The sequence below is a fragment of the Choloepus didactylus genome, chromosome 18 (genome assembly GCF_015220235.1).
Source record: "Choloepus didactylus isolate mChoDid1 chromosome 18, mChoDid1.pri, whole genome shotgun sequence".
NCBI classification, from domain to species: Eukaryota; Metazoa; Chordata; class Mammalia; order Pilosa; family Megalonychidae; genus Choloepus; species Choloepus didactylus.
The window spans coordinates 21353426-21375995 of record NC_051324.1 but is presented as its reverse complement, the minus strand read 5'-3'; the positions used below and the strand labels follow the sequence as shown (position 1 = coordinate 21375995).

The 22570-nt window shown below is 45.6% G+C and overlaps 1 protein-coding gene across 1 annotated transcript in view; it reads right to left on the bottom strand.

The window, feature by feature from the left end:
* Positions 1–22232, bottom strand: part of PITPNA (phosphatidylinositol transfer protein alpha) — a 62211-nt gene extending 39979 nt beyond the window's left edge. The window contains exons 1-7 of the mRNA XM_037807946.1: positions 22071–22232; positions 18312–18342; positions 13119–13264; positions 8553–8644; positions 3935–3942; positions 2775–2849; positions 1645–1728 (exon numbers count right to left, since the gene is read on the bottom strand). Of these exons, the coding sequence (XP_037663874.1) occupies positions 1645–1728; positions 2775–2849; positions 3935–3942; positions 8553–8644; positions 13119–13264; positions 18312–18342; positions 22071–22090 (456 nt within the window). The 5' untranslated portion in view covers positions 22091–22232. The remainder of the gene's footprint in view (positions 1–1644; positions 1729–2774; positions 2850–3934; positions 3943–8552; positions 8645–13118; positions 13265–18311; positions 18343–22070) is intronic.
* Between the last annotated feature and the right edge of the window lie 338 nt (positions 22233–22570).

The following is a 22570-nucleotide window of genomic DNA, read 5'->3' as shown; positions in this document are numbered from 1 at the left end:
TGATGCTGGTGCACAACAAATATGGTAGTATGTTATAAACATGATATAAAAACTGTCTACATTTGCCCTAGAGGAGAGCTCTGTGTGATTTTCTCTACCAGGGTTTGTTGTTCATTTTTACTAGACATGAAAGTGTCACCAGACCAAATAGGCACATATTTCTACTGTTTAAAACAGGGATTTTCAACCCAGGGTGAGCATTCAAATGACCAGGGCTTTTTCAAACTATGGATTTCCGGGCCACCACACTTCAAACCCAGTGAATAAGAATATCTACAAGTGAGGCCCAGCATGGATTTTTTTAAAAGCTCCTTCCGACTTGCTTTAATAAAATCATTCCCAAAACTATTCAATATATAGAATCTACTCTCTTATGCACTATTGGTTAGTCTCATTTCACTGATCAGAATACAGTCAATTTTGTGTGTTAATTACCCACAACAAAAGATTAATATTTGGCTGTCCCTCTGCATTGACCAGTGTGGGCTCAGGAAAGGCAAACTAATTATACCATCTACTTAACAGAAATAATGAGGGTAAGCACACACACACACACACACACACACACACACACACACACACACTGTCTTAAAGCATTCCCCAATGCTAAGAATATTTATGTGTGCTTTAAAAAAATAAATCTTCCCTCTACTCACAAAGAACAATGACAATTGACAAAATACTCAAAGAACCGTATTTTTTGCTAGTAATATTCTGTTTGAGAAATACTCCAGTATATTCAGCTCGTAAGAATTCATCAAGCTGCACACTTATACATTCACTTTGCTGGTTGTGTGTTGTACTTCTGTAAGAAGTTTCTTTGAAAAATCCACTAACCTTGAAAGCAGGAGTACGGGTATTAGGCAAGGAGGCAAAAGGCAGTTTTCATGTCTTTTTGGAAATGCACAAGTCAAAATATCTTTAGCACACGGACTACAGTAAAGAGGTATCATATCCCAGAGATTAAAAGAACAAGCAATCATTCTCTATCACTGAGCAGACAGCCAAATTCCCATCTCCTAAACCCAACAAGGCCTTTGTCAAATAAGGATAGTAAGGAATAAGGGGGAACCTAACTCTTTCATTCCCTGAACAAATACTTCCCAGTAGCACAACACTGAGCTAGACAGACATGGTCCCTACTTTACAGTCTAGCTGGTTTCAATGTTTGTTACTCTGAAAAGCCACTGTCAACTTTTTGAGGACAGGGGACTTGTCTTTTCATTTATTTTATACCCCTCACTTGGAACCTCCAGATCCTAACAGTATTCCAAACACAGTGGTAGGCAATAAATGTTTTTGAATCACTGGCTTGGAGAAATAAATTTTAGAGCTAGTACCCTGAATTCTTCAGGCTAAGCACCACTTCAGCAGTGCAAAATACCCTCAGGGCAATGTTCAGCACTATACTGTCCAATAATAATTTAAAAAGTCTAATAAGACACATAAATTATTTTTTTCTGGTGGTCTATAGTTAAGACAAGAGAACTCTTAATACCAACTCCAAAAATGAAACAAAACAATACACGATACACCAGAGAACACCTCTTTTTGAGCTAAGTTGGGATATGGTTCTGATTTCTCTAACACTTAGAAGTCATTTCTGCATCTCAAGGCCACTCCACATTGTTAAATAGTTCCTACCTTGCTAAGTACTTGGCTCCGATCTGCAATGTCTATATATATTGCTTCCACGTGTTTCCACGTCTCAGGCTCCAGTTTATGCACCTGCAGGAAGAAGGGGAACCGCTGTGTAGTTAGTATCAGCTACAAAGTATCCCCTACCCAGAATGGACACCTAGGAGCAGTATTTCCAAAAGCCATAAATGAGAAATTCCTACTGTTAAAAGAATTATATACAAAGTTATCCAAAGAAATGGGAACATAAATTTGTGAGCAAGTACTCTGATTTTTCAGGCTAAGTACTTCAGCAGAGCAAAACGCTCTCAGGACTTCCTACAGCACCTATATTGTTTCCATGTTTCCCTCACAGAAATTAGGCCTGCATGGCCATACACGTGGCCAACTTTGATGCTGTTAAAAATTAATTCAAACATGTTGTACAAGTACATGATACAAATTCAAAATGTACAAAGGGATACAGTAAAAAGTAACTTTTCCTCTTGCTTGTCTCCCAGTTCCCTCCCTAGTAACTGTTACCAGATTCTATCCATGTATAAACATTGATGTACAAATGGTAGCATATACGTACACACTGTTTTGCATCTTGCTTTTTTCACTGGACAACATATCTTGAAGATTGTTCCCTATTGGTCCTTTTTTATGGCTGCACCTAATTCACATGGCAGCCCAAGACGGCTGCATGATGAAGCTAACTGGTGTCCCACTGACGGGCGCTTACATTGTGTTTACTCTTTGGCTCTACAAAGAATGCTGCAATGACTCTCCTTGTATACATGTCACTTATTACATGTGAAAGCATAACTGTATGATAATTCCTAGACATGGAATTGCTGGGGTAAAGGGTAGGTGTATTTAAAATTGGAGGAGTTATTGGCAAACTCCCTGTACCAGGAGTTGCAGTTTTGACTAATCCAAGGCTACAAGATGGCCCTCAAGGAATCTTGCAAATCAGAGACACAGCAATCCCATGCTGGTAGGATAAGACAAGGCAGAGGCCACTCCATTCCCAGCCAGGAAGAAGGGTTGGTAGAAAAGACCCCATGGCAGGGATGGAGACGCTACAAAGCAGAGCCTCAAGAACCTGCCCTGGCATCTGGAAATCCTTGGGGTTCATGGAAAGTGTTACTTACATTCTCCTGGGTGCCAAGATCTGGTTTGTGCCAGGTTTCAATTTTAATCAGAAAATCTTCTTTCATGTACTCATTCTGGAAGGGGGAAAAAAAACACCTTACAGTCACTAGGCTCACAGTGGGAGAGTAACCACCTCCCATTACTGGTTCCTGGACAGTCAGGAGACGTTAGCCTCTGCCTTGTAATTTCAGCTAACTTTTACTGGTTGCCCACAACGTGGTAAGCATGTGTCATCTCCTTTACTCTTCATACCAGCCTATGAGGTCTGTAGTAGCATCACCTTCACTTTACAGATGAGGAAAGTGAGGCTCAAAGGAGTCAGGTGACTCAAAAGGCCAGAGACGAGAAATGATAGAGCTGGGCCTCAAAAACAGGTTTGTATGACTTCAAAGTCCACATATTTAACCATTCTGCAATACTACCTCAGGTGTGCTCAGGGTGCTATTGGTAGTTAGTAGTGTAGGAGGAGCACAGGAAAACTTCCCAACCAACCAAAAACAGTCACCATTATCTCATCCCCCCTACTAGCCTTTTGCAGAGGCCTGAAGTGAGGCCTCAAGTTCTCTTCTATGCAATTTAACCCCTCATTATTAATTATTGTCTTCTCCCCTTTGTGCTTTTTAAAAATTGTAACTACTCCAAGAAGAAACGTATTAACCCATTAACACCTCAGCAGAAGTTAGTTTTCCAGAAGCTGCTGTGCTTACAGCAAGGACAAGGACGCTGGATGAAGACACTGACAGGGTGACGACAGAGGGGACGGTCACGGAAAAGAAACTTTGCTGACTTCTCAATTTTGCTGACGGTCAGGGCTGACTGGGGTCGACAGATGCCTGAGCTGAACCAAAATTCCCGTGCGACCCTGAGAAGGCATGACCCAGGGAAGGGCCTAAGGCCATCCTGTACACCTGAGACCCACAGCTAGGGTGCCAGGGTTCTAACTGCTGCACACTTTAAGGCCAGATGCTAACATAGCTTAAAGCAGGAGGGCACTATGCCAATGAACACGTTCCTCATTGGGATTGAGAGTATTAAGCCACAACAACTCCAAAAGTCACCCAAAAAAAGAACATGAATACCCAGGAGCCTCTAATACAGCTACATTTTATTTATTTTCTTACAAAGCATCTACAATTCCAACCCCCCAGAAAATACTTACTGTAATAACTGCTCCAAGGCAAGGGCATGAAAAGAAGAGAGAGAAATATTAATGAGGATGAATAAATATCTGCCCCCTGTTCCCTCCAGTGACCACAAGTAGCAAAGAATTCTTCACTCCTAATCCCTGAGGCTTATTCCACAGTCACCCTCCAAGCCCCAGTGAGTCAGGAGGACGTCAATTCACCAACTCTCAAGTTTCACTTGTGCAAAAGTCCCCGTGCCAGTTTGGATGTATTATATCCCCCAAAACGCCATGTTTTTTGATGCAATCTTGTGGGGGCAGGTGCATTTGTACTGACTAGATTGGAATTCTTTAATTGAGTGTTTCCATGGAGATGTGACTCAATCAACTGTGAGTGATTAGATAACTTCCATGGAGGTGTCACCCCACCCATTCAGGGTGGGTATTAATGGATCACTGGAGTTGTATAAGGGAATTCACAGACAGAAGGACTTCAGAGCAACTGAGAGTGACATTTTGAAGAGCAGCTGCAGCTAAGAGAGGGCAAAACACTCCAAGAGCAACACTTTGGAGAACACCATTTTGAAACGCAACCTGGGAACAAGCAGACGCCAGCCACGTGCCTTCCCAGCTAAAAGAGGTTTTCCAGATGCCAATGGCCTTTCTCCAGCAAAGGTACCCTATTGTTGATGCCTTATCCTGGACATTTTATGGCCTTAAGACTGTAACTTTGTAACCAAATAAACCACCTTTATAAAAGCAAACCCATTTCTGGTGTTTTGCAAAAGGGCAGCATTAGCAAACTGGAACAGTCCCCAAAAACCAAATCAGAATTCAATTAAAGCGCTGCCACTATCTGCTTCTCTGGATTCTTTACAGCCAGGCAAGAAAACCACTGGCTCTGTTCAGCTGAAGCACTGTGATCCATCCCTGTGTTGTCAGTGTGTCACCTGGGTTCCCAGGGAGGCCAGGGCAGGGCACTTTAGGCCAGTCACTCTGTTGGCCCTCTGCATCCTTCCTCTCACTGTAACCAAACCTCTCACCCTTTGCACTCCTACTCGTTGTAATGAGACCCCCTCGGAAAGCACAGTTCAATTATTTATCAGAGAAAATGACTGCAGCTCTTATATCACTGGGGAACAGACTAGCTCTCCTGACATCAGCCCAGTTCATTCTGTACCCCCCAAATTTCAGAGTTCTCTCAATTTCTGATGGATGCAACACTTCCATGTTTGGAAAGTCTATGGGGTTATCAGTCAAACTCCAGAACTGAAACTCAGGTTACTTATGAGATGGAAGTGAGGAAAAGTTGAAACATAAGGGATAAGAGATCTGCTGTCTGTAGAAATGCCCATGAGACTGTCAGTAATTTCCCCAAATCCAGTGAAAGATACTTGGAAGGCAGCACCAGGTTAAAACTGTATCTGAAATGCCTATATCTAAAAAAATTGCCCTATTCTCAGTTTGAAGAAAATCATGTTTACAAAAAAGGAAATGATGGGTATAATATCCATCAAAGTTAAGTCCAAAGAGGCCAATTGGCAGAAATTCTCCGGCACTGTCCTGGGGAGCAGGAGCCCCGTGTGGGTACTTGGTGCTCCAGGCCAGCCTGGTTTGATGACACTGGCCATTAAGGTTCTCCAACTAACCATCTTATTCTGAATCCATGTTCTCCAAGCAACCTTCTCTTTCTAGTTTGGCTTCTGTAGGGACAAAATGTGCTAGTCAATGACGACAAGAGTCAATTCCACTTGGTTATATTTTTTACCCTAAACAGATACACTGGCATTCGGATTATAATTTGGTTTCCCATGTAGAAGAGTCCACAAAGAAAGACTGCCCTAAGCACTAAACAAGAATATCTGGCTCTGTTCACAATTTTGTATTACAATATAATTTAGTAACTTGACATCTGGGGTTTTTACAGATTAGCTTTTATGAGCTCATGAGAAACAGATCCACTCAATTCTGACAAATAAGGTTTCTGAATCCATGAGGCTGATGGCCCTTCCTGGCCCTTGATGCCAACCTTGGTGACAAAACGGTCTTCCCCAAACCTTCTCTAGCCTCCTCCCAGCTCCAAATACCTCTGTATTCAAAGCATTTCCTCTTCTTCAAACTGCAGCCCAGGAAACTGGGAAAGTCTCAGGAAACCCTTTGCAGTTGGCAAACAAGGGCTAAAACCTTTAAAAGCACTTTAAAACCGTGGCTTAGCAATATTGCATTCAGCCAAGGGTTGCAGCTAAAGGGACAGGTGGAAGGAGGGTCATTTGTGGACCAACCCTCAGCTCACCATCTCCTCACACCCCAACCCATCAGCTTCAGGAGAAAAGAAACAGAGAAAAGAATAAAGTAGAAGGATAGAAAGAGCTGATAATGAATAGGATATTTCAAATGTGTTATCAACCACTCAGAATAAGGGCCTTCCAAAACACATGGAGAGATGGATAAACATTTCACCTCAAAATTTTGATCAACTGAGGCCAAACCAAGATGCTTCAACTAAGAATCTCTCTCCCATCAACCCTGAGAGGGAACTGGGAAGTATCTTTCTTTGCCTGTTTATATCTCTTATTTTAAAAGAAAAAGTGTCTAATCATCCAGATCTAAGATTCAACATATTCATTCTGTATAAAGGTGGATTCTGACTATGAGGTCAGCATCCATGGAAGAAATCAGCTTTTCCTCCCCCGACCCACACCTGCCTCTGCTCTTCATGAAGTATTCAGAAGTTACATGTTTCTTTTGGCCAAGAATTGGGACAAATTGGGAACAATATTTGCTGCTGAGAGAAGTACCCAGGCCAGCTTCATCACGCCCTCCCAGAATTACAGAAGACAATGGCATCTCTCAACTGGCACAAGTTTTGTACCCAGAACCTTGCCCCAGACATGGAGAAGCCCATGCTATCTGTTTGCTTCCCTTACACCAAGTTGGCAAAGTTCATGCTCAGTGCAACCCTCCCACACATCAAGAAAATTAGCCTTTGGCCGTACACCAGCCACACCCAGCCATATGCACACAGTGTGTGCATACTTCATTTCCAAGAATTTAACAGCTTCCTGTCTGATGCTTAGGGAGTAGTGATGTTTGCATTTTCAATTACAGTAACAAAACTAAAAAACGTGTGACACATCCTGTCTCCAGGTCCCACCAATGATTGTGCATCTCCTGATAAGAGGTCTTTGATCCTATGTGGGGACACTGAGGATTGAAGAGAGCAATGACCCTGTGTCCTGGACTTGGGCTTTTGTCATTCCCACAGTCCACAAGGTAAGGATCACATGGGTGGAACATCTTCATCAGCTCTAATATAGGGAGTGCCAGGTTCCAAGGAAAAAGGCAAGTGAAGCAATACAGGTAAGCAGAAGCTAGCAGGAGAACCCCATGGCCAGACAGTCTGTGCCAAAAAACAGGCTGGTAGAGGAAGGCTGCACATCTCAAAGACAATCCAGGAGAACTCTAGGGATCCCCATGGGATAGGGATCAGTACCAGCTTAGGTCCTCTAAGAGGTCTACTCCTAGAGGTTCTAGAGATTAGGAATCTTGGAGAGCTGTAAGTCTGAACTACTCAAAGGGAATCCAGAATGTCCAGAAGAGCAAAGAAAAATTCTCTGTGGAAGCTCAAATCTTTTACTTCTTTTCCTAAAACCATAGAAAGGAGACTGGCCAAGAATAAGAAAAGAATTCCACCCCTATCCCTACCGCAGAGTTCCTTGCAGCAGCCTCCCTTCTGAAGAACAATCATCTGCTATGCACACTCCAGTATGCATAACATATTTTGGGGATAGCTGTTTCTAAATTCTTTGTCATAAAAAATTGGGGTTATTTCAATTGTTCCCCAACGACATCGGCTTTTCCTTTGCTACCTTTACTTGGTGTCTAGGCTCAGCCCCTTCCCAGGGTGGTCAGCCCCTGGTGCCTTTCAATGACTGCCTCTCTTCAGAGTCCCTGGGCTTCAACACTGCTATTCAAGTCAAACACAAATATACTAAAACTGGAAATTTCAGTATCTAGCAGTGGGGGGCCAGCTTAAAAAGATCACAGTACCTTCATATGATGGAATACTAGGCAGCCATTAAGATAAAAAAACAAAACAAAACAAAACAAAACAGTAGACTACCTAGTGACAGGGAAAATGTCCTCCATTTACTGAATAAAAATGAGCAAGTTGACAATATTGCCTGAATTTTGTCTAGAAAATGTGTCTGGGGATTTTGTGTGTGTGTTGTGTGTGAGAAAGAGAGTGTGTGTGTGCAAAAAGACTAAAATGTTAACAGTGATTATTGAGGGATGGAAGAATCATGGGGGGTTATTTTCTTCTGTTTTTATGTATTTTCCAAATTGTATACAGAGAATATTACTTTTGTAATACATAAAAACAATCAAAATATCACATGATCCCCAAGTAAAAGCAGTTCTGTGCTATCTCAGGCCGTGACTACTGGGTGCTCCTGCCCAGCTGGCTGCCGGGCTGGGCTGGTCAACACTGATGCTACCAGCCTGAAGGGAGCTTCCAACCTCATCCTTCCACTGGCTTAATCTGGAAACGAGGTGGTACTCAAAGCCCAGATTCAGCCTTGGGCCAACATGACCACGTTCCTTGACCACCTTGGGGACCCAAACTCCAGCTTCTAACCAGGTCTGCACTCACCAGTTCTGCAATAAGGGTAGGCATTCCATGCTTTTTCATGTATATTCAGGGCTCCCTCTGGGGCCAGCATTCGAACAAATGTGGGCACTTTGCTATAGGGAGAGAAAGGGATTATGAAGATAAATGGAAAGAGAAGACAGTGGGCTTTTCCATCACATTATTCAGTGCACAGCTCCAGCTTCTTCGAAGGGGAGCTGAGAAACAGGTTTCCACGAGATAAGCTGGCTACTCTTGTATATGAAAAGCTATCTGTTAGAGCCTGGCACCCCAGCTCTGCTGGCTACTGACATCCACCCACAACTGGCCCTACCACCTACCCAAAACAAGACAGCCCCCAGCTATGGCTTATCAGTCATTACATATTTTCCAGAGCTCACTGTGTCCAGGGCATTACACTACATGCTTCAAGGATAAGATACAAAGGAGACACCTCCAAGAGTGAACTAGTCTAGGTTTATGGGCCGGGATGACTTGTTGACTTAAATCACAATATGTGGGATCCAGGGTGATTTGGTCTGCTTTCCTCAGAGAGGAAGCCATCTCTCTGAGATGCCTCAGGACCATATGTTTCACAGGACAAAATATTTTCTTCTACTTAATTATCTCAGGTTACAGAATAAAATGTACAGTATAAGACCAATTTTGTTCCAAAATGGGTTCATATATTCCTCCACTTCTGTTTTTAACTGGTAACCTACAGTCTTCAAGGGCTCTAACAACCACATCCGCCTAGCGCCTCAGGCTAAGAGTGAGCTAACCCTGGTACAGAGCTAATTCAGGACCCAGAGCAACCCTTCTGAGATTTACTCACTCACTGCCTCACTCATTCAAGTGAGTATTTCTATGTGCTGGGTACCAAGGATACACATAGAAACCAGACACGTCTCCTATCCTCAGAGAGCTTACATTCTAGTGGGGAGTGCAGCTAAGCAGGCAAATGACAACACTGTAAGTGTGTGCCATGATGGGGTGAGCTCAGGACTTTGGAGAGTGGGTGGTACGGAGTACTATGAGAGTGGAGGGGCAGAGCGGACCGGGGCAGCTTCTTGGGGAAAGGAGGGATTAAGCAAACACATGAGAGGAAGTAGGACTTAACTACATAAAAGGACCAGAGTACAGGATGAAAAAGCTGGGAGAAAGAGAAAAGTGCAGTATAGCTGGTGCAGGGTACAAAACAGGGAAAGGCAAGGGAAGACGCAGAGGTAGGTCATAAAAGATCTTATAAGTTATGTCAGAGACTGTGAGAGTGTGGACCTTATCCCGATGGAAAAGGGAAGACATCTATAGTTTTTAAGCTGGGGAGCAACAGATCTATCTTCCAGACAGGCACTCAATGCTGCACAGAGAATTGGAAGGCAGGGAGACAAGTTACTGGCATTCAAGGAAAGCTCCATTGTAACACTAGCTGAATACAAGCCTAAGGAACAAGATATCTCAGAGTCTAAATTTCAGTGATAACACATTAAAATATCAAAATGTCCAGGTTTCAAGAAAAGATTAAAAAACGTACAAACATACAAAGAAATAGGAAGTTATGGCCCAGGCAAAGGAGAAATTTAAAGCATTAGAAACCAACAATGAGGAGGATCAGACCTTGGACATACCAACAACTTTTAAAAAATGGTCCTAATTATGATCAAAGAGTTAAAGGAAAACAGGGACAAAGAACTAAAGGAAACCAGGAAAACAACAGATAAACACAAAGAGAATATCAATAAAGAGATGGAAATTATGAAAAGGAACCAAACAGAGCTGAATCTACAGTAATGGAAATTAAAAATCCCCTAGAAGGGTTCAACAGCAGATTGGAGCTGGCAGAAAATCAGTGAAGTTGAAGATAAGGACCTTTGAAATCATTCAGTCTGAGAAGCAGAAGGGAGAAAGTCTGAACAAAAGTGAACAGAGCCTAAGAACCCATAAGACACTATAACACATACCAATTTTATGCACTATTGGAGTCCCTGGAAGGAGAAGAAAGAGAGAAAGGGACCAAGAGAATATTCAAAGAAATAACGGCTGAAAACTTCCCAAATTTAACAAAAGACATGAATATACACATCAAGACTCTCAACGAATACCAAACAGGATAAACCAAACAGAAAACACCACAGCATATTATAATCAAATTGGCAAATGTCTTAAAGAGAGTCATGAGAATCAACATGTCACATACAAAGAAGCCTCAATAAAATCAAGTGTTTATTTCTCATTGGAAATCATGAAGGCAAGAAGGCAGTGGGATGACATATTTAAAGTGCTGAAAGCAAAACACTGCCAACCAGTAATTCTGTATCTGGTAAAACTGTCTTCCAAAAATGAGGGAGAGATTAAGACGTTCCCAGATAAACAAAAGCTGAAGGAGTTCATCACCACTAGACCAGCCCTCACCACTAGACCAGCCCTACAAGAGATGCAAATTGAAAGGAAAGGGTACTAGAACAATTGACTGAAGCCTTAAGAATAAAGATCCTTACTAAGGGTAATGACAAGGGTAAATATGTCAATACTATTGTACTTTGGATTGGTAACTCCACTTTTTATTTCCTACAGAATCTAAAAGACAAGAGCATAAAATATAATGAGAAATCAGTGGTTTTAATCTCATGTGTAAACATGTAATGTGTGACAAGAACAACATAAAGGTGGGAGGATAGAAGGATACAGAAACATAGTTTGAGTATTGAAGTTAAGTTAGTATCAAGTCAAACAAGATTGTTAGATTTAGGATGCTACATTTAAGCCCCATAGTAACTACAAAAAAAATACTGGAAAATATGAAAGCTCATGGAGACAGAAATGAGAATACAGGTTGCCGGGGATGAGGGGTGGGGGGGAATGCGGAGATATTGCAAAGTGGGGAAAGGGTTTCTGTTTGGGGAGATGGGAAAGTTTTAGTAATGGAAGGTGAAGAGGGTACCACAACAGAGTGAATGTGACGAGTCCCACTGAATAGTACGATTGGGGGTGGTTGAGAGTTTATGTTGTACATACGATTCCACAATAATTAAAAAAATATATGGCAATTAAGGGTTCAAGGAGTATGATGTATACAACCTACAGTCCAGTGTTCAGAAAATGGATTGATAGACAGACAGATACAGATGGATATATAGACGGACTAGCAGATGGATAGCTAGAATAATACGGCAATGTGGCAGAATGTTAAAATTGGTGAGTCTGGGTATCTGAGGGGATAGGGATATGTTGGAGTTCTCTGTATGGGGTTTGTATTATTTTTGTAACTGTACTGTAAGTGTTAAAGTATTTCAAGACAAAAAGTTTTGTTTTGTCTTTTAAAATACAAATACACTATGGGGGAGGTATATCCTGAGCCTTAATTTTAATCTTACTCAGCTGTTAATTGCTCAGTAAGGATTGGTTGGCAGTCAACTCAGAATAGGGATAGAGGAGGAATTAGAGGAGGCAGGGAGGAAAAAGACTACTCTGATATGCAAATGGGAAAACGCTGAACAGACCCCACACACACTTCAGAGCGGCTGCCCTCCTGGCTTTCCTTCTAGCTCCAGCATTCACAAAACCCTGGGCACCTCTTCTGGGCTAGCACTTTTACATCACCAGACCAGCGGACAACATTTAATCAGGGATTTTACCAAATGAAAATGCAGTTGGTTTCAGCTCACTTTAGTGACTATCAATTAAGATCCACATTTATTTTTCCCAGTTCTGCATAGTTTTTAAAATAGCTTTGTTTTGCTCCGTCAAGCTGGTGAATGTTTACTGTTGCTTTCAGCGCCCTTTGGATCAGCTCATAGTTTACTGAAATATGACTCTTTTAGTTAGGGATTTGGCAAATTTGTGTGGTTTGCTATGGATTTTCATACAGTTCAAGCTTTCCTTTTAAATACTTATGTCCTTGATTGAAAAGGAGGTGCCAAAATCTCTCTGGTAGCTGACTTCACAATATCTATAAGAATTTAAAATACTATCTGACCCACGATTCCACTTTTAGGAACACATACTACAGATTTACACATACAAGTACATCAACATTTACTGCAGGATTTTTACTGGAGCACTGTTGGAAAACACCTGGAACTGTAAATATACATTCTGAACTATAAATAACATTCAGAGAGGACTGGTTAAACAACTTACAACACTATCTGTACAACATAATCCTACAGATACCATGTGTAATTTAAAAGAATGGGTCAGAATATGCTGATAGCGAAAGACAGTTACTATATGATAAGGAACAAAATAGCAAAAGGAAGAACAGCCTGTATAGTATGATCCCACCTACATAAAATAACAATAAAGGAAACCAACACATATTTATACATGCACACACACATACACACATATATATACTTGTATATGCACAGACAATGGAAGGGCCCACAAGAATTAAACGCTATCATCTCTGAGGACTGGGAGCCTGGTGGGGCACATATTACTTGTATTAAAAAAAAAAAAAAAAACTACACCTACTCTCAGGGTGAAGCAACTTGAACAAACAGATAGTAACATGGAAACACCCCAACTATCCATTATCTCCACTTCAAAACCAGGCCCCCCTTCAGTTCTGCTGCCCCTGTCACATACCTCTGCAGGTGGTAGATCTTGTGTGTGTACTGGCCTTTCTCACCATCCTTCTCATAGGGTTCGTTCACCAGGACCTCCACACCTTCACCACCACCTGTTTCATTTTTACTGGCCTCAGCCACAGAATACAGCTGTCCCACTTGATACTACAGGAACATTGAGCAAAAGAGTTATTCACAACATAGAATCTTCTCGACAGACACACATGGTCCAGTTGCCGCTAACCATCCAATTAGATCACTCTGGGGTCCCCTCATCCAGGAGCTCATTCTGGAGTTTCCCAGAGGCCTTGCCCAAATCCACCCAAAGCAACTAGAGCAAATGTTGCTCCAGAGCCTCTCTTTAGCCTTCAGATGTGCTTACTATCACCCTTCCCATTTTTCACATCATTCATCAGAGCTTACTGGGAACAAACAGGCAGGTGAATATACTTAATCCCATAACAACATCTAGAAAACAGATTATAGGGTATTACATAGTCTAAGGTAGCTTTTGTTCCAGGTGCCCCTCTGGTATAAAGACCCCAAAACAGGATCTGGGTTGGTCACTAGAAGTCTCTAAGCCATTCAATTAAGCAAGTCCTAAGACATGACTCCTTGCTAGAGAAAGTTGCCCAGAGCTGTGAAATCCATAACCTCTGTTGTAAAACTGGCTCATCTACTTGTTTTTCTCCCACGTTGGGCTCTTCCTCACCCTACAAGGAGCACAAAGAAGAGTCTTGCTGGCAACCAAATCTCCTGGAGCTTTCCACATTCCTGGTGGGGCTTAAGCAAGTGCTCCTGCTTCCCATATTAGACAGCACAGATTCCTATCCCAGTCTGCACTGGCTGTGTACTTCCTTGGCACTGGCATTTACTAGATGGCAAAAGCCTGGTTTTACTTTATTTGGGTCACATGAATCATGTCCCCCAGAAAAGGCATGTTCAGGTCTCAACCCCTGGCCTGTGAGAGTGAACCCATTTGTAAATAGGACCTTGGAGGATGTTATTGGTTAAGATGTGCACAAACTGAATGAACACGGACCTTAATTCAATATGGCTAAAGTCCTTACAAGCAAAGGAAATTGGAAGGAAGACGAAGCCATGGGAGCATTCAGAAGCTGGAAGTCAACAGAACCGAGAAGAGAAAGGAGAAGACACCACTATGTGCACTGTCATATGATGGAAAAGCCAAGGAACCCCAAAGAATGCCAGCCAGACATCCAAAAGATACCGACCCTGAGAGGAAACAAGCCACCTAGCCTCTGAAACCATGAGCCAATAAATTCCTGTTGGTAAGCCACCCCATTGCATGGTATTTGTTTTAGCACCGGGAAACTAAAACACCATCCTATCCAGTCATGGGTCAAGATCATTGGCCTCCTCTGAACCTTCTCAGGACAGCTCAGTGCTAGGGTCAACCACCTGGGTTGTGTCCTTCTGCCCCCTCCTCTTTGAGGGAAGCTCTCCAAAGGGAGAAAAAAGGTGAAAAGAGAATGAAAAGCAATATTTATGTACAGGAAGTTACACCAATACCAAAGGATGCAACTTCCCTACCACTAACAGTGCCAACCAGGCACAGCACAACATGCCTTTAAGTAGCATGAGAAAATCAAAGTTACTTGATTATTTACACATTTGGGGGAGGAAATGAGGAAGATAAAAGATTTCCCCACCCTTTCCCAATCCTCTCTAAACTCCTGGTACTCCTAGGGGTGAAGGACAAGGGTTTTTCTCTCTTTGAAGTTTAAAACAAAGAAGTTTGGCCTCTGGGTAGCTACCACTTAAACCACTGCCTCCAACGGCAAGGCACTGACCAGAGGCCACCTTCAGGGCTGCTTCACCTCAGCTTTGGAGGCCTGCTCCACCCCACCAGACAGCTCCTAAGCACAGCAAGGATATTTCTGTGCAGAGTCTGGAAGGTGAAGCAGCAGCCCAAGATAATTCACTGCTCACCAGGAAGCTGAGAGCCCTAACTTCCAAAGCAAAAATCCAGTGTAAAATGCCAAGGAAAGGTCCAGGCAAGCCATCAAGGCTCAGTTAATCCCATAAAGAGGAACACCTGGGTGAGAGCCAGCCACCTCCACCTTGTTAATCCTGAGCAGCATCAGTGCTGCTTCCATGTCCCTATGGAGTCCCAAACTGTCCCTGCGCCTTTCCCAGTCCACCTCCTAGCTGAGGCACACATGAAAACCCCTACCAATGTTTGGCTGAGCCAGGGTTCCTAAGAACGAGCAGTAGCTCCATTTCAGAGAAAAATCATAAGAACACCTAAAAACTGACTCAGCAATCCTAAAGGGCAGGCTAGAGAGAGGGCCTGGTGGAGGGGACCATGTTCCCAGCTGGTGGTGCTGCTTGGGGAGAGGCCCTCGACAGAAACTAATCCTCTTTTGGCTCTTTTTCAGCTACAGGAGTCTGAGTACAGGCCCTAAGAGGATCAGTCTGTTGGACTGGGATCTTCCCACTTTAATCTCTCTTGATAGTCTGAGCTTTTAATCCCAATGAGCCAGGTGAAGGCAGTTTTGTTCATCCAAAGGTGTAAGTAAGACTGGCTTCCATGGGCTACAGATGAGGGACACTTCTCATGCCAGAGGGTTCCCTATGGCACACTTGCTCCACACCCTGGGAGAGAAGCCAGACTCAGATGGGGTGGGATGGGACCGAGAGCCTAAGATGCTTCCTATCCACAAGATTTGTTCCCTTATCCCAAAGAACCAAGAAACTTGGCTGAGAAAAACAGAGGTTCCACCACTTTGGCATTCAGGAGTGGGAGCCCAGGGAAGATGTAGTGGGTGGGCCTGAAACCCTGAGGCAACAAGGCATGAAAGACAGCTGGGGGCCCCACCCACACAGCCCTGCCCAGTCAGGCCCCAAAGGCGAGGGTGCCATGCAGCTCTAGAAATGAGAAGAACAGCCCTGTGCACAGGACAGGGAGGGAAATGGCGGGCTGACCTGAGTCAGGAACCACTGGTAGGCACACCCATGTCAAACAGCCTGAGCTTCTTTTGCTCTGCAGCAGAATCTCTAGAAACCCCACCCCAGTGTTCAGATCAAAGGCTCTAGTCATCCTGAAGCTAATTCTGCCCCAAAATATTGATTTAGGCCATTAAGGCATCTCTTTTCTCTCTTTTCTCCCAAACTCAGAAAACTCTGAGGGCCTCAAGTCATGGCCTCCAATTTGGGAAGTGAATCCAACAGTCAGTCACATGATGCCAGGCCGTCCCCTGGGAACCGTGAGTCAGGATGGGGTTATTGACAAAGACTCTGAGCAGGTCAATAGTACTTTCCCTTCCTCCGCCTTCCCATTCAAGACTCTGATATCCTGGAACTAAGGTTCAAGCCATCAAACGACCAGCTCCTGCTTCAACCCTACCCAGAGCATGTGCTACTGCTTTCTCTTCAGTGGCTTCTTGCTGAGAACGGGCTCACCATCATCTGGAAGACAGATGAGTCTTAGCGCTTTCTTCCCAAGCTTCTGCTTAGACTTTAGGCTCTGATTACCCCATCCTACCACTTCCTCAATGCTGCAGAGAAAACATCACAAGCCAAAAGAAGCCCATTCTGAATGCTCTCAAGGTGAGAGTTACCTTTTCTCCCCATTCTTGGGTACAACAACAAGAAATCAGTGTTCTGGACCCCCCGGCCTTACTACCGAGCAGCCAAGAGGTGCTCCAAGAACACTGCTCGGCCTTCGTTGGTCTGCAGCACTTATCAGAGACATTCCCACCCCTTCATTCCAACAAGAAACTTCCTGTAAAAAGATACAGACAAGCATCCACTTTACCCCTAAATGCCATTCTGTGGGACCCCTGAACTCCTGGGGGACATCTTCCTGAATGGGGGCAGGATCATCCTGTACAGGGGAGAGGAAGGCATCAGACTCCTGAAACTCCCTGAGTTTTGGGACAAGGGACCTACTGGGCTTCATGCTGTGGTCTCCTGATTTGGAAAATCATCACTTCCTATTTTTAGTAAAAACAGCAAGCTTCCCAAGGGAAGCAGATTAACAGGGTCCGCCGCTCCCCCCCCCCCCCCCGCCCCCAACCAACACTTTGTCAGCTCAGACACCTGTTTCCTGGGCCCTGGCCATGTTTCAGCTGCCTCCAGGGATTACAATACCTATCCAGCCTGTCCCCCCATTTCCCAGATTGCCCAGTCTCGTTTCATTTATCCTCCCTTCCCAGACCTCCCAGATCACGTGTGAGGCCCACCTCCAGCCCCCTCTCCCAGCTCTCCACAGCTCTTATCAGATGTACAGCCCACCACAATCTTCCTGCCCACCCCTCTTGGGGGCCAGGAAATTTAGATATTTGTCTCAGCTAAAGAGTGCTATGGGTTCTGTTGCCCTAATTTTTTAAAGGTCTGTTGCATATTTGGAACAGAGTGAAGTTAAAACAGGAGCTTCATGCTAACACTGCAAGAAAGGAAGTTGAAGCCCAGTAACTGAGGGCACTATACTGGCTGACTGACAAACTTCACCCAAATTCAAGCTTAACTAGAAGCTTTCTGTAGGGACCTGCAGATTCAGAGGAAGCAAAGATGAAGGCTGAGACAGGAGAGGAAAGTAGAGGAAGTTCAGAAAAAGGGTGGGGCAAGGGAGGCTCTGTGACAGATTTGTGCTGTCCCAGGGACCAACTCTGAATCAGCATGGCCTTTGAACGTTCTTGTGGCAAACGCTGCCAGATCCCCATACTCAGGACGTCAGGCCTAGGAACCATAAAAGGACAAGGGCAAGTCAAACCTATTTGTTATTCCCTGCCCTCCGTAAAAGGAGGTCTTCCCAGGAGTTGCCTACTACAGTTAGGGAGGGCCTCGGACATTTCCTGCCCTGCGTTTGTTGCATGACTGGAGAGAGCCATGCATGCTCCCAGGCAAGTCAAGCAGTGCCCAGAAATGCATACATTTATCCCACTAATAACATGCCCCAAACCGGCACAGACCCAGCAGGTAAAGGGGCTGATTTCATCTCTATTTGAAGTCATCCAGCATGCCAATAGCTTGGAGCAGGCTACACAAAGCTGCCCAGATATATAAAATAAGTGCTTCTTTCAGCTGCAAGTGGAAAATCCAAATTGAATACTGGTAATCTCTACCTTAGAACAAACATGAAAGCTATATAAAGGACCCGCAAGAGTATGGTCCACTGAAAGCCCACCGCAGCCAATGGTAACAAGCAGTCATATACAACCATGGACAAGCAAGAAAAAGGACTTACCTCATCTACAGACACAGGCAGGATGACTCGACTAGAAGAGAGGGAAATGAGAGTATCAACTTCAGGCTCTCAAACCCACTCAGGGCTCTTCAAGCATCATCTTAGAACAGTATTAAGCATTTGGTTACACATGGCACAATACCCACTGTCAGAAATCCAGCAGAGAATAGCCCTCTGAATGCTTTGAGGCTAGAACCCTCTGTGCCCTTCTGGCATCCCATTTAGAACTCGGTGATTCAGTGCAAGCCTGCACACCTCCCAACCTTCCCACCCCATCTGTTATTTCCTCAGACTCTGACTCACATTGGGAACTGTCTTCTCCCCTCCCCAAGCCAACAAGACATGCCAACAAGACATGCCAATGAGTTCAATAAAACAGGAATGTTAACATAGGAGGACCCACCCTACAAGCTCTGAAACCATGATGAGGATTCAGACCCAAAGAATTAGTTCCTGGGATTTACATTTTTGGGAAGCTAACCTCCCAATATCCCTCAAGGTGACAAGGCTAGGAAGGGGGCAAGCTTCTTGTAAACTTAACCATCCTGAAAGAGTGCAACAACCATCTCTGCTCTGGAGCAGGGTGTTACAATGCAACTACTACCACCAAGCCACCAACAGAGGACACCCAATTTGTGTCCTGACCTCCATAAGCTGTCCAAAATCACTCCAACTGATCACTTTATCTTCTTCTCCATTTCTGTGACCACCCAAAGTTGGAGGTACCAGCAACCACCTGTCAGAAGGCCATGGCCAGCAAAGTCCCCATTCTCCATAGAGGTGGGAGGTGAGCAGCACTCTTCCTGGTGGCTTGTAATTGGAACAGAGAGCCACAGCCAACCCCCAGCTCAACGCTGTGAGGTCAGCAAGCCGAGACAAAAACCCTTGGGGGACTCACAAGAAGTGAAGCCAGTTCCCAAGTTTAGATTCTTAGTTCCCAGACCCTGGCTGGAACCCACCAGGCTCTGCTGTATCTGGCATGCTTGGTGAAGCATGAGTTGCTCTGCCCCCCTTCCTAAGCCATGGTTTCACCAATCCAGCTCCTTGCTCCAGGCTGGTAAATAGTCAGCTCTCTATTTTCTTCCATAAAGGTTCCCCAGGAAGCAAGAAGCACACAGAGAGGTCTGAGAAAAACAGCACACCAAGTAGAAAAGTAGCAGGAGAAACAAAATGGGCTCCAAATCTTGACAGCCTGATAACAATTCCCCTCTTCCTGAACGACTCAAATAATGTAACTCCTCCAGTTTATTGGAGATGCCACTGATGCACTCCTCCCATTAAAGAAAGCCACTGGTGCAGAAAAATACTTCCATCCTGGAGGCCAGAATTTCTGCACCCTCAGAAGAAACTTCCTAGAAAACAATGAGCCTTTTATCTTCAAGAAAGGCAGCAAAATCACATCCAAGAATTTGCAGAAATCAAATCAAGGAGAATTCTGTTAGAGGAAGTGTCAGAAAAATCAACAGGGACAATCTTCAGACATTGGGTAGATACTAAGTCTCCCCCCAAAAGAGACCAGCATTGGCCAATTCCTCACAGGATGCTCTGAAGCTGCTTCCATTACAGTTGCAAATCCATACGTTCCCCCTTACTCCAAGGGAACAAAACCACCTCAGCAACAATAGGGTGCAGTTCCAGAGGCTAGGGCCACACATGCACTGCTGGGCTGACTCGGAGCCCTGCTCACTTCAGTGTGACCTTCACTCGCACCCTTTCCAGAGCTGCAGCAGCAGCACTGCAGCCAAAGTGGCTCAGATGCCTCCCCCTCCAAGGATGCACACAAGCACCACAATGTACACAGGGCACAAGTTGGGCAGGAAAGAAATGCAGATGCCAGACAGGTTCCACATCCCTGGCAAGCTTCAAGGGGAGAGAACACAAAAATGGGAAGGAAGTACCTCTCTTCAAAACTCACTCAGATCCCTTCTGAAGGTCTCTTCCTTTCCCTACTTTTCAAGACTATAGATTCTAGGATACATCTGGAAATAGGAGAAAGGATCAGGAGAATGGGGAAAGCCTGTCAGTCTGGACATGCAAGGCTAAAATCCAAAGTGCACCATGCTGTCGTCTTCTTGGAATTCCAAGGCTCCTCCTCCTCAACACATAAAGCTCTACACTCTGGCTGGACTAACATCATAGGAGATGTCAAGAAAAATAGAGGTGAAAAGGCCTCAAGATAATTGCTCTCCAGTTGTGGTGTCAACCTGGGTGACATCTGGATTTCTGCTTCCTTTGTTATCCAAAGCTCCACACAATGTCTTAAATGTCCTTAACACTTCCAGAGAGTAAGTCTGGTGAAGACAGGGCAAAGTACCCCTCTGCAAACCTGCATGGGTTCTACCAATTGTCTCTGCCAGGATACTTCCCACTTCAGCACTTTCTGGGCCTCTGGCCCAATGCTGCCCACTCGCCTTCTCTCCAAGGAAGCAGTCTCACTGTAAACTCTGCACATACATATGCAATCTCTCACCCCTGAAATGAAAATGTCCCTCCAAACCATAAACTTCAGGGACAGGTCATCTATACTCAAAAGCATTCCAAACATCCCCACCCATCATCCCAGGATTTCAGGAGTAAATTCAACTTCCTACAACTCCCTCCAGGAGTCACCAGTTTCCCACCCCTCAGCCACTACACAGGAACTCCTCTCTTCATTACCTTTTCAAATTAATGGCTCTATGGAAACCTCCTCAATTCCTCAAAGCCATTTCCCCATCTCTGCACCAAAACTGAGAATCCCCATAAAGACAGGCTACCTCTACACTCCCCACCCCCCACTCCAATAATACATATATTTATTCACAAGTACTCTCTTTCTGGCTTGTCCTTTATTAACGTCCTATTCCTCCTTCATCATCTAACCCCTGCGCCTCACATCGGCCCCTGCCGGATATCATCTGGACCCCTCACTCAGCATCCTAAGTCCCTTCCAGTCACCCCAAGTTTTTTCCCAAATGCCTCCTCCCCTGTATCTACCACCTGGGCACCCTGGGACTCCAGCCACCACTTACTTCAGTCTCCTCTGCTCTATCCCTCAAACCCTTCCCCTGTCACCCAAGCCTGGCCCTGACTCCCTAGTCCTTTTCCTGTATCCACTTTTTACCATCCTTCCCCTGACACACCAGACAACCACTTCTCATTCCCCAGGTTCCTCTCATCACTTCTCCCCATCATCCAACTCCATTCCCTCAGCTGTCTTATCCGATCTTCCCTCTCCCCACCACTGACCTGCTCACCCGCCCAACCTGCCCTTGTCTGATTGTTCCTCAGCCCCTCATATACCTCCTCCCTCCCCCAACCGACCTCGCAGCCCCTCCCGCAGCTCCTGGCTGGCCCCTTCATCGTCCCTCAGCCCCCGCTGTAGAACCACACCACATCTCATCTAATGCCCCCAATCCCCGGGCTCGTCCTCGGGCCCGGTTCGGCCTCCACTGTCTCCGTCCTCTCGGCCTCACCTCGGCCCTCTCCGGCCCTCACAGTCTCCTTCGCCTCTCCTCAGGCCTACTGGGCTCTCACTGCCCCTTCGGCACCCCCTCAGGCTACCCAGCCCTCACGGTCCCCTCGGCCCCACCTCAGGCTATATCCGGCCTCACCGTTCCCACGGTCCTCGCTGGGCCGCCCAGCAGCTCACCCCGCGCCCTCCATCCCCTCGGGCCTCCGGGCGGCCGTGCACCCCCTCCGCCGGGCTGTCAGTCGCCCCGGCCGTCATCCCCGTCCCCCGCTTCCTCCTCGCTCCCGCACGGCCGGCCGGACACTCACTACTCCTTGAGCAGCACCATGTCGCTTCGCGTCTCGGCGCCTGCTCGCTGCCCGCCCGGCCTCCCGCCCGCTTCCCGGCGGCCGTTCTCCCCGTGGCCCGGCCCGGCCCGGCTGCCTGTGCGCCTTCGTCGTGGTCTGCTCCGTCCCCGACGCTCTCGCCGCGGTCGCCGCGCCGGCTCCCGCTGTCCCGGCCTCGCCGCCTTCCGCGCCGCTGCCGACGCCGCCCGGAGCTCCGGTTCCGCAGCGCCGCGCGGGGGCGGGGCGTCTCTGCGGCAACCAGAGCGTCACACGCAGCGGTACGCGGTGACATCAGTGCGGAGGCGGAGCCTTCTCAGGCCCGCCCCTTCCCATCCTTAAATGGGCCGTGGTGTTGGCCCCTACATCCAAGGTGGGCCCCGGGTGTGGGGAGGACAAGGACAGAAGGTGGAGCAATCACTGAAGCGTCCAGTGAGGTCCTAGGTATTCTTCCGCAGCCGAAACGGATGCCCCTGTATTCCTGG